At 38.5% G+C, this 12693-nt stretch overlaps 1 protein-coding gene and 1 long non-coding RNA gene across 8 annotated transcripts in view; one reads left to right on the plus strand and one right to left on the minus strand.

Annotated features, from left to right (window-relative positions):
• The window catches only part of LOC127053377 (uncharacterized), a 155866-nt gene that overhangs the window by 45221 nt on the left and 97952 nt on the right, over positions 1-12693 (minus strand). The window lies entirely within an intron of this gene.
• ACAD9 (acyl-CoA dehydrogenase family member 9) overlaps positions 1-12693 on the plus strand; it is a 60985-nt gene that overhangs the window by 41257 nt on the left and 7035 nt on the right. For 6 of the 7 annotated variants that reach the window (XM_050957813.1, XM_050957814.1, XM_050957808.1 and 3 more), the window contains 5 exons: positions 458-528; positions 918-1037; positions 2700-2828; positions 10649-10728; positions 12449-12575. In XM_050957813.1, coding sequence (XP_050813770.1) covers positions 458-528; positions 918-1037; positions 2700-2828; positions 10649-10728; positions 12449-12575 — 527 coding nt within the window. The remainder of the gene's footprint in view (positions 1-457; positions 529-917; positions 1038-2699; positions 2829-10648; positions 10729-12448; positions 12576-12693) is intronic. The other variant, XM_050957809.1, reaches the window with a different exon arrangement.

Genomic DNA, 12693 nt, shown 5'->3' on the forward strand with positions numbered 1-12693 from the left:
CTGCATTTTAATCGCATTGCTGCTACCACTCTTTGCTTTTAAAAAGTTAGAATAAAAAATTGCAAGTTTTTAATACTTCCTTCTGTAAAAGACCATGCATCCTCAGTCCATTCTAGTTTATAGCAGAGGAGAGTACAGATTATGTTCTCTCAATTTCCCCTCTGCTGATGGCATGTTGTGTGTGTTTTAGAGGAATCTTTCAGGCAATTATTTTGCACCAATGCAGTCTGAGTTATAAATCTGATGATGAGATTCAATCAACACAACAGATTTACTGATGGAAATAGATGTCTAAAGGGCATAGATCTAATTATGTAAGATTTGCATACAGCTGAGATTACGTGTTCGGGGAACAATTGAGTTATTTTAATAAATTATATAAATACCTTTTTAAAAAGATTCCACTCATTGATGTGTTCTCTCTATTTCCTTTTTTTCTTTTTCTTTTTTTTAAAAGAAATGACAGCAGAGTATGCTTGTACAAGAAAACAGTTCAATAAGAAACTGAGTGATTTTGGATTAATTCAGGTAATCAGGAAACTGAAAACTTACGTTAGAAGATTCTCTCAGCCTGTGATTTTCATGACTTGTTTATTGAATAAGGGGTGGGAGAAGGATTTTGTTGCAGCTACTGGTTTTAAAAAATTGTTGGCTGGATTAGTAGATGCTTGGTATTCAATCTGCATAAATTTAATCTAGAATCTTATGTGCTGATGTTTTGAACGTATAGAAGTGCAAATGTATCAAACTTAAAACTTTTCAAGTTTTTAATACAAATAAAATTGCTATTAACTATTCTAAATAGCATTTAATAGTTAATGATTTAATGCACTAAATTTTATTATGACTGCTGACCTGACTCTAACAACTCTACATCTAAATGTATGCATGGTAAATGTTTGTTTGCTATTTGGCAGGAGAAGTTTACCCTTATGGCTGTGAAAGCATATGTAATGGAGAGCATGGCTTATCTCACTGCAGGAATGATGGACAGGCCAGGAGTTCCCGATTGTTCAGTTGAAGCAGCTATGGTTAAGGTAATACATTTTATTGAAAAAGACCAGGCATAAAACATTAGAATAACATTTAAACTAAAACCTCTATCTCTGATAGAGTTTGAACTTGTAGCCTCTTATCCGAGACATTCAGACACCTCAGTGGTGGGTGTGATACAAGAACCTGGTAAAGAGCATGGTTTGTTTTTACTCTCTCCCTCACTCCATTTTGGTGGCCCTTCAGGGCCTGATCTAGGCTCTTGTCTTCATACGAAAAACTCCTATACAGGTAGCCTAAGTAGTTTAATCCCCCCAGAATTTCCAGAAGCAGCTGCATTTTGACATCACCACATACGAATCTTGGCTATGCGCATAGTGAAGAGAGAGAGCATCTGAAATTCAGTCCTCATCCGATTGTTCCAATTTCCTCAGCTCCTCTCAAATTTGACTTTACACAGAGTGGCTAGAGCTGTTTTTACTGTCAGACTGACTGACACAAGATTGAAGTGTTGCTGGTGGGCAAGGGGAATTGTTCTGAGGATGCTGCTTGTGCGTACCCAGGATTTAGGGAGTAGGGGTGCAAATAGACACGGCAAGTGTGAAGTTTGGGGATGACTTTGGATTCCTCTCCAATTGTGAGAGGCCTCCATTGTGAGAATGGTTAAAGACAACAGTATCCAGGTGTTTCTCCAGGCATGGACCTCCTCACCCAGTTACATTTTAACTGGTAAGGAGCCACTGTCCTGGCTTTCCTTGAAATTGACTCAGAAGCTGGGAAATTTGAAGAATGTAGCTGCTTCCTTGCTCCTTAGACTAGGGGGGGGAGGGAGTCAAGCCTGCCCTCTGTACTGGCTGCCCGTATGTAAAAGGATACAATTCAGGGCTTTGCTATTGATATCTCTCCAGCATTTCATAAATTAGTTTTCAGAATGTTGCTGACTGGCAAAGTGTCCTTGAGAACTAAAGGCTTTCCACTACCTAGACGGTGAACCTATGTTACTACGTGCTCAGTCCAAAGTAACTTGCTTCCTGGCCATGTGAATTTGGGGAGATTTAAACTGAGTGGCCTGCTCCATTCTCTCCCAGTTCATGGGATCTGAATCCCCAGGAAGCTTCCATTGAGTTGAGTTTCCATGTGACGTAGGGGAAAGGAGGAGCCAAGGTGCCACAAAGTCAGTCCTCTTTGTAAAAGGATGAAAGACTACATTTGAGATTTTGGGCAGTAGACCGAGATTTTGGATGGAAGGTGCTATAGAAATGTTAGGTGTGGTGTTTATCTTTCTACAGTCTTAATACAAGTAGCTGTTTTCTTAAGGCAGCATCAGTCCTCTACTATGGATTAATCTCTAAAGCAGGCTGAAATTAATTCTGTTGGCTTGTGTTCAACCGTCCTAATAGAGACTTATCATGTTGCTTTTGTGATATGGAGTTTGGAGTGGCTGTTCAGTTCAAACATTAATTTTTATGGACCAGTGCACTTCCCATGTACTATAACCAGAGCAATCGCAGACAACTTTAAATTGTCTAGGATGAAAGCCACTGCAAGATACATATTTTGAAAGTTGTTTATATAAACAGTTTGTCCAAATTCATTCTTAGTCTTCTCCCTCTTTTTGACTTAAGATATAAGAATAAAGCAATCTAGTTTCTATTTAAAGTTGGCATCCACTGCAGCATTAATTAAAGGTACTGTGCTTTGGGCAGGTATTTAGTTCTGAAGGTGCTTGGATTTGTGTAAGTGAAGCTTTACAAGTTCTTGGAGGCCTTGGCTATATGAAGGATTACCCCTATGAACGTTATCTCCGGGACAGCAGGATCCTTTTGATTTTTGAGGCAAGTATGAATACACTTCTCTCTTACTGTAAATCAGAACTATTTCACCTTCCAAGTATTCTTGGCATAAATTTGAAACGAAATGAAACAAGTTCTATATAGAATTCTTTCAGAATGGACAATGAATCATGTTAATGGCCTTCATTTGGAGTTTCAAGTTTTCTGCTGTATCAATTGCAATAATGTTGGAATTATCTGGTGTGCCATGGAGAAAAGTATTGCTTCTGTAAAGACTGTAGGACATGCAGGATCTAGAGCATAGATTGCTCCTTTTTGGGCACACAGTTTGAATGCCCAGTGAAACTGGTATCTCTCTGTCCCTAAAGAGTGAGTGGCATGGGTTTTTTGGGGAAGGGATTCTGACCGACATAATTGCCTCCTCTTTGAATATTTAGTAACTGACCATTTTGACCAAAATAATAGTACTGTAGCTATACTAAATATGGAATCAGGAGAAAATATAGTGAAAGGAGAAAACACCGTGCTAACTCAGCATTTTTATATCCAAAGGATTCTGACTTAAAATAAAAAAAATCCATTATTTATTTTATGCTTTTTAGCTAAAACTTGTAACCAGCTTACACCAAGTAAATATGCTTCACTGCATGTTAGTTGTTTAAATAAGAGGTTAGTTGGGGTGAAGTCTTTGTAGCAAGAGAATTTTCACACTAACTTCCCTCCATTCTTCATCTTTGTGATGAATCAGTGCTAACATATGGGTCGGGTTTGGTGGTAAGAACTCTCTAGACAAAAGGTTCAGGTGTTTCAGAATGCATGAATATTAGTTTCTACATTTGGAATTGCTTTCTCTAATATAATTGTTTGACTCAAACAAAAGTTGGTTCAAAGATATTTTGTGGTGTAGCTTGCTTTGTTGGAGCGTAAGCATAGGTAAACTTAGCTTATCTTGTAAAGATTCTTCCTCACATGCTGCTTACAAGAAAAAAAAAAACTGATAAAGATTCATCTGAGACCACCAAGCCTATGACACTCCCAGAGTGCTGATGATTTTTTAAAAACAAATCTTGTTGATTGCAAAATACATTCTTCCTTGTTTCATAGCTGGGTCATCAGGAATCATTCCTCTAGTTTGTGTTTGACTCAGGTTTTCAGTATAGATCCCCCCTCAGAACCATTACAAATAGAGGGCAATTCTCACTTTAATTTTAACAGGACATCAAAAGTTCTGTGCCACAAATGAAAATGTCCTATAATTGTCAGGCCACTGGCATTCACCTAGCTCTACCACATCTATGTCTGATTTTTATTTTGCTGCATTAACTAAATGAGTGAGCTCCGCAACTGATTAGTGAGTGAAACAAAGATATGGACCAACTGAAAGTTGGTCCTCCAAAGTAAAGGATGGATTTGGCAGATTGAAGGATTTTTTTTTTTTCTCTTCTGGTTTTCCCAAATATGGGAAGATTTTCCTACCAGACTTATAGGACATCTGAGTCAAGTCAACTTTCATCTAAAAACATTTCAATGACATCTCTTTTTAAAACGCTTGCTTTCTATCCAGTCTTCTCTTCTAATATTGACACTTGGGTAAATTCCTCTCTTGTTACCAGATGGAGACAATACACTGACCGTGTTGGTGATGTCATCCCAGTTCATAAGGGCCTTAGTGAGTCATCAGAGTCAGTTGTTTCTCTCTAGCAGCGGGGATGCACAGTATTTTACCAGCTGACAGCAGAGGGTAGAGAAGAAAAGGCCTGGTCCCTCTTTCCCATCCTACGAAAAGAAATTGACTTAGAGGTGTTATAAAATGTCTTACAGAAATTTACTAATCATTCTTACTTAATAAATCCCCTTTCCTCTGGATTATGTAGCAACCAGGGTCAGGCCTGTCATTTAATTCATCAGACATTTGGCACCAGCCTGGTATCTCCAGTACTTTACCCCATCTTCATCAATCCTTCTTATTTCTGGGTTTTGTCTACCACTGTTAGAACAGTGGTCCCCAACCTTTTCGTCTGGCGCGGGTCGAGCATCTGCCAAAATGCTACCGAATTTCAGCAGCAACGCCTCTGGATGACGCCGCTTGTCAGCAGCAAGTGGCGTCATCCAAGGGCGATGTCGCTGAAATTTGGCAGCATTTCTGCAGATGCCCGACCGCCGGCCAGGACACGGGCGCATTTATATGCCCCTGCAGGCACCATGGTGCCCACGGGCACTGGGCTGAGGAACCCTGTGTTAGAACAGTCATATAATGGACTCTGGCACCAAACTCTTCAATATCAGGTTCACTCCCTGTTCTGCTTCTGCTTGCCAAGTAGGCATCTGGGGTTAGTTACAATAACTTTTCAAGGTTTCCTTATTAAAGCAATGTAATATGTGATAGTCCTACTGGCTGACAACTTCTTTTGTTCTAATTAATATACAGCTTCCTCTTTTTCTTGTGCTGTTACATATTTGTGGACTAGCCAAAGAGAGCCTGTTGAAGTCAACAAATAGAATTTCAAAATTAAGATACAGAAAAGCAAGCAGAAACCAATGGTATAGAATGGTCTTATGTATGAATTGAGCAAGAGGAACTTACTGTGCCCCCACCCCTCCAAGCATTTGATTGTCAGCCAAAAATATTAAGACAGACTAAAAAAATATGGTGGGAAAGGGTTTCCTTTTTTAAATAAAAGAACAAAATAAGTACTTATGTAGCAAATACATTTTATGTTGTCCCAGGAATCTAACAGAGTAGAAAGGAGTAGATTAGAGGATAAATTAAAATAGTACAAATGAGTCTCATTTCTTTTGTCAGCGGTCTTGTGCATTCCAATTAAGCATAAAGGGACCACGTTCTCAAATGTATATTCCTCTTAATTTATACCCTTCTGGCTGCATTTCTTTTTAAGCTGTTCCTTATGTTCCTTAATGGGCCAGACTTTATAGTGACACCCTGATCTGTCAGGGAGTAATATAGAAGCAATATGGCTCCTGTCTAAGGAAGTAATGACAGGTGTCACTGTAAAGGTGTCTGTGTAAGAGTCACTATGGCTGGTTTATGAATGACAATTGAAAGAACATTTTACCAACTTTATTTTGTGCTCGGTGTCAGATGATCGGAGTGATGTGGCAGGACTGGGCCTATGAGCTCTTTGTTTGCAAACGCCTATTGAAATCATAGGGTAATAGTTAGGGAGTGCTGCCATTCTCCACTGAAGTAGATGAGTCCCACAAGATTAAACAAACCACACATGAGGACATTGACTTAAACCCTGCTTCTCAAGGTTGAGGATGAATACATCAAAAACTGAAGGCACTCAATATCCTACACTAATACGGGCCATATAAGTACCTCAAAGGGAGGCAAGTCTTGCAAACTTCTATTTGCCTGAGGTTGGTAACCTTTTTTTCCCCCCAGTGGGTGTGTATCATTAATTATAGCAGTTGACAAATACATTTTTTTGCCTGGGCTGCTGAGCTTTCATGACTCTTGAATTTCTGAGCTAGACAAATCCTTTCCTCCTCCAAGGAAAACTTTTCGATACAATGTTTTTGTTAAAACAAAAGTTCGTATTTCTTAGCTTTTCCTTACGAATCTTACTTGGGAACCTTTCACTTAAATAATGGAGTCCTTTTGCATTGGAAAGATTTGATACAAAGCTGTGTCCTAGATCTGCATCTGCCTCATCATGGGAAGGCTTATTTTTAGTATTTTTGGGATGGCATCATAACCACCAAAATTCTGTATAGCTATGTCATAAATATATAGTTAAGGGTTAATGTCTCTTTTACCTGTAAAGGGTTAACAAGCTCAGTGAACCTGCCTGACACCTGACCAAAGGACCAATCGAGGGACAAGAGACTTTCAAATCTTGGTGGAGGGAAGTCTTTCTTTGTGCTGTTTTGTTTTGGTCTTTGTTCTCTCTTGGAGCTAAGAGGGGCCAGACATGCAACCAGATCTTTCTCCAATCTTTCTGATATAGTCTCTCATGTTCAAAATAATAAGTACTAGATAGAAGGCGGATTAGTCTTTATGGTTGTTTTCTTTATTTACAAATGTGTATTTTGCTGGAAGGATATTTTACCTCTGTTTGCTGTAACTTGTAATTTAGGCTAGGGGGGATGGAGTCCCTCTAGTCTATGTAAAGCTGAAGACCCTGTAAACATTTTCCATCTTGGTTTTACAGAGATAATTTTTTACTTTTTTCTTTCTTTTTCTTTTTTAAGAACCTGATTGATTTTTTTCCTTGTTTAAGACCCAAGAGGATTGGGTCTGAACTCACCAGGGGATTGGTGGGGGAAAAGGAGGTGGGGGGAAGGTTAATTCCTCTCTGTTTTAGGATCCAAGGAGTTCGGATCAGTGTATCTCTCAGGATAATGGAGGGGAAATAGTTTATTTCCCTTTGTTTTAAGACCCAAGGGGTTTGGGTCTTGGGTCCCCCAGGGAAGATTTTGGGGAGACAGGGACTGTACCAGACACTGGAATTTCTGGTTGGTGGCAGCGCTATCAGATCTAAGCTAGGAATTAAACTTAGAAGGGTACATGCAGGTCCCCACTTTCTGGACGCTAAAGTTCAAAGTGGGAATAATACCTTGACAAGCTATGTCATCTTTTATGCACATTATTAAATGAGCATATTTGCAAATAATTGGAATGTAACATACTTCAGTTTGTGGTCAGTTCACCCCAAGCAGTGGCAGGCATAGGACTGATAGTTGCACAAAACTTGGCACCTGTAGCTGGGGTTGGTGGGTGCTGGCGGGTGCCTGAAGGGGTGTAAGGCTGCTGGGGTGGATGATAGGGTAGATCAGGGGTTCAGGTGTCGGGTTACTCTGTGTGTATGCTGTCTGGGGAGGAATATTTTTGGATGATGGTTGAGGTAGTTGGGCTGATGTTGTCAGGCTAAGGGAGCCTGAGCCACTACTGAGTCCCCTCACGTTCTGCCCTTGCTGCCACCTACTCCTCCCAGCTGTTCCTTTCTCACTTGACTCCAGTGCTGGAAGCAGCAGTTGGAGAAATAAACAGATTGCCTGCAAAACAGTGGCTCTTAGTGGTAAAAGCAGCAACTACAGACTGACTGATGCCTGGCATCCTTGTGGCATTGCCATTTTAAATACTGTCATTCTTAGGACATGGAGTTAAAGGAGTGTGTTAGATTTGGTTTAAATGGGTTTTGCTAATCAGCCTAGGTGACCCCAAACAAAAATATATTTCAAAGTTTATTCAAATCTTAACTGTTTATTCCATCCAGATTCTCCAGTCAAGCATCGGTAGGATCTTAAAACATTCCATCTTCATTAGAAGGCTTTCAATAACTCATTCTTTGATACCAGCTACCGTAGTTTGCCTCTGAAATACAGTAAATTCTTATTTGAATCACCTCTTTAAAATGCTGTAAATTGTTTGCTCTGAAGAATGGTATTTAGCACCAATTATATACCAATCAATTAACTTCCTGTGTGCACAATCTATATATTTGTTTTGGCTAGTTTATTTTAAAATGAACAGCTGCCAAAAGAAGACTTCATTATGTTATAGAGTGGCACCTGCTAATACTGCAGTAGTTTGTCAGCATTTCTATTACCTTCACACTTCTGAAGGGATTATATTTAAACAATTTAAAGCTTCTTATTGGGCATAGACTTTGCATACCAGGTAAAAGCACAGCTGCTAATGCTTTCTTTCACTCCCCCCACCCTTCTCCCCTTCTGCTTCCAAAAGTGTTAATATAACACTAATTTGTCTGCTTTAGACATAAGCTGTGGTCAAAACCTATTTAAATTCTTGGCATTTAGGGGGGTTTTATGTGTGCACAACTTATAGGAAATATAGCTGTCTTTTTAAAGCAAAATTTACAAAAATCTTAATGATGAAACGGGAATAAATGCTTCACTGCTTTTTCCAAATAACAAGTGTGGGCAAAGAATTCTAGCAACAATAACTTCCTTCTTTCTTTCATACTGCATAAGCATCATCTAGGTATTACATAAAATCCTATTGACTTAATCAGCGCTCAGCATAATAAAATGGACTGTGTCCTCCTGGTTTTGTTCATATTTTAAAAGGTCCGTAAAGACAGGAAGAACAGTTTCAATGGCAAACTTGGGGATTTTGAAGAGGCAGGGTACTATACAGAGAGATGGCTTCAGTTTACTAGGATTTTGCTGACACTTAATACACGATCTTAAAATCTGGGCAAATGGCTGCCAGAAATGCATAGAATACGAATACTATGATAGCTGAAACAGGGATCCAGTGGCCTCTAATCAGACAGTGAATGTCTCTGCTTTCTGCCAGTTGGATGAAACACAATTCTCTACCATATTGGTTTCCCTCTGTCAAAAATTTCAAAAGGACAAAAAAAAAAAAATTCAGTCTTAAAGTTTGTGGGAAAATGAGATTTGTTGCTAAACAGGGCTTAAAGAACAACTATATATAAAGTAAATTTCTGTGTGTGTAAGATAATAGGTCACTAGTTTGAATTAATTACCCAATACCTATTAGCCAACAGTAAATTATGTATGTGATGAGACTTTATCATGAACAGTGTATAGCCTTATTTTATGCTGCCGAAAATTTTTGTTCCTAAAGATGTTCATAATGCTATATACTCAGGCTTTAACTCTCTGACTCTTTCCTCCTAAATTATTGTTTTCCTAATTTGAAGCTGTGATTACTTTGCATAAAAGTAGCTGCTTGACAAGTTACTTGTGTTTTTTTTTTCTCTGACCAAAAAGAATGTAATCTTTTTCCAATGTATCTCATTGTGGCGGCTAGAGCAAGTACTATCAGACAAGAAAGTATGTTTCTACTGCAGGCAAGGACAGAATGCTTATGTTTATTTCAGCATTATTGTTTCCTTGCATCTTCTTTCAAGGAAAAATCCTAATGTGTTGTGGCAGCGATAACAGACAGCTCTCCAAATCAGCATTAGCCACTACAAGCTTTGAGGCCTAGCTCGGGGGGGGGGGGATCCAATTTAAATGTGATGTGCAAATACATTTAGTGCAGGATATGTTTATTTCAGTTTCAGATTAGTTTCTAAAAATGCAATTGTGGAAGAGGAAAGTGGATTTAACTTAAAATGGACTTCTAGAGTATTCAAATAAAAATAAATCTGTGGGAGTAAAGTGCTGTTGATTTTTGAAGTGCTCCAACTTTTATATTGTAGACCAAATATGCCTGATGTTTATTGGTATTGTAGGCCTTTCCTTTTTATTTAGAGAAGTGAAATCTGCAGCGTTGACTCCTCTAAATAAGGAGGAGGACCAAAGCAGTCACTGAGCACTAGACACACTTTGGATGTGTTGAACAATTGGTTTTGAATCTCATCAGACTGAAAATAGCTAAAAGCTTCAAGGAAAAAGAGGCTCCAAAATTCATTAATGTCATTTAAAAGATCAAGTAAAATAATCCTGAAAGCTGAAAAGTATCCATCTAATCTAGCTGGGGCAGTAAGGTAAATATTTTGGATTGCTTGTGGCGACTTTTAAACTAGAACTGCATGAAATGTGTAACTTAAAAAATGCAAATGATATGTGAATAAGTAGGTATGTTAGCTAAAGAACTTGTGTTCAAAATTATAAGTCTTAATTCCCATGTTTTAATTCATTCATTATTGATTCTTTTGCAGTATTTTCTCTGCCAGCAATAGTGAGGCAGTTCTTTGTCTTGGACAGACCACCAAAGAGGGGTTCATTCTAAAATGAATTTGAATTCTTAAAAGTAATGTGGAAAAAACATATCACACCATACATTTTAAACATTAAAAACTCTTTATTTAAAAACTATTATGTAAGAAAATATAGGTTTATGAAATACTGGACGTAATGGGCACCTGGTATTGACTAAGTTTGTATCATGTCTCTTACAGGGAACAAATGAAATTCTGCGAATGTATATTGCTTTGACGGGTATGCAGTATGCAGGCAAAATCTTAACTGGAAAAATTAAGTATGTTCTTACAACTTGCTAGTAATATTCACTTATCTCAAATAAGTTAACCAAAATTGATACCCAGTACATTATCCATTTAACAGTAGATTAGAGCAGAGAGACTTCAAGCAAAAATTAGAGTATTTTGAGACCTTTACAAAAAAGTCATTTCAGCTCTTGATGCTTCTTTAGACAACATTTTTTGTATGTTTCTGAATTTTAGGCCATTTTATTTTAGAACTTTAAAACACTGACTTAAATCTCTACATGTTTTACTAGCCTTCATAGGTGGACTAGAGTAAATCTGTTTTGTAGTACCTTTAATCATCCAGCTAGTAATGTAACTTTTTTGTCCAGAAATTCATTAATGGTTATTCTTACATACTTAGCCATGCTGGGTAGCCTTGTTCAAGGACAGCTGTGGGATCCTCAACTGAGTGATAACAAAGGCTGGGTTTCTATATTTTATAGGGAAAAGGCTTTAGCCTACTTAAACTATATACTAGCCTTTTGTAATTTAGTCCTGGCATCTTTGATAAGGTAGCTGCATTCTGCTTCACAACATGCTGTATATTTTGAACACTCTAATACTACTGCTGGCCAGACTACACAGTAGGGTAAAGACTTCATAAGGAGGTAAACCACAAAAGTTTTGGTTAACCTTCCAGTAATTTCTGTGGCTATTACAATAGTTTGAGACTTCCCTCCGTCCTGCAGCTCACAAACCACCTCCACCATCTTGCTCCTCGTTACCTTTATTTCACTATTATTTGTCAGTTGTGTTGCAGTAGCGCCAACAATACGTTTGGCACTTACCAAACATAATGCAGTGCTGGGCGTGACTCCAGTGTAGGGTTTTGCACCAGAGTAAGTACACCACTAACTGCTCCAGTGCAAAACCCCAGGATAGAGACCCTGCACTAGTGTAAAATGTGCGTTGCACTGGTGCGATTTTTCAGCTTAAGTAGCAGAATAAGCTGCACTAGTGCATGTTGTTTTTACATTAGTGCAACTGTATTTGGTACCAAAACCAAACAGACCCCAGGGTAGACATGCCCACTATCTGCTCTAAAGATCTTACAATTGGAGAAGATCTGTTCTCCCCCCTTTCTCTTGGTGGTAGATGAGGGAAGGGGAGGCAAGAAGTAGAGCAGGATAGAGAAATTCCAATTACAGTTGCTGCTTCTGAGATCAAAGGAGCATTTGTGCTCCTATTTCTCCCTTCTACTTTTACCCTGCTTATGAGACCTTAGTCATTTGGGTGCTTCTGAAAATTGTATCCAGCATCTCCATATTCTGTTGCAAGCATCTTTGGGGGTCTTCTGTTTGCTGGGTTTTCCTTAAATAATAGTTCGTGTTTGGCTATAACTCAAAGATAAACCACAACAGCACCAAATATACAAAGATAAGGGCATGACAGAAAGTTCACATTCAGAAAAGTAATGAAGAAGGGCTTGGGTGTTAAGATTAAGGGAAAGAACCAGAAATTTGTTTAGTTTGCAAGAGATGGGGTTAATATAAACCCATTAAAGGCTTTTGGTGACTGGCAAAGTTCATGCCAGATTTTAGTTTGTTCAGCATGCGATACACTCTAATATATATGTATTTTATACATTTGTTTCTTCTTTGTACTTTGTATTGATGATTACTAGGACATTTCCTGTGTATGGGATGGGGGAATCAGGGGCGGGGGGAAAGAGGTACAGTCTTCAGCATACACTGTCCTTTAATGTTTCAGGGAAATGAAGAAAGGAAATGTTGGTGTGGCACTGGAGATATTTGTGAACAAATTCCGTGACAGCATGGGAAGAAAAGTGGATTTAGGACTAGTTGGCAAAGATGGAGTTGCACATCCCAGCCTTGAGGTAAGTACTGAATGTTAATTATCAAACAAACCTATTGATGGACTAGAAAAGCCAGTGTCAACTACTTGACAATTTTCCTTTATCTTAATGGGAGGTGCCGGAAGCAGTGCCCTTACAT

Source organism: Gopherus flavomarginatus, chromosome 6 (assembly GCF_025201925.1).
Source record: "Gopherus flavomarginatus isolate rGopFla2 chromosome 6, rGopFla2.mat.asm, whole genome shotgun sequence".
Taxonomy (NCBI): domain Eukaryota; kingdom Metazoa; phylum Chordata; order Testudines; family Testudinidae; genus Gopherus; species Gopherus flavomarginatus.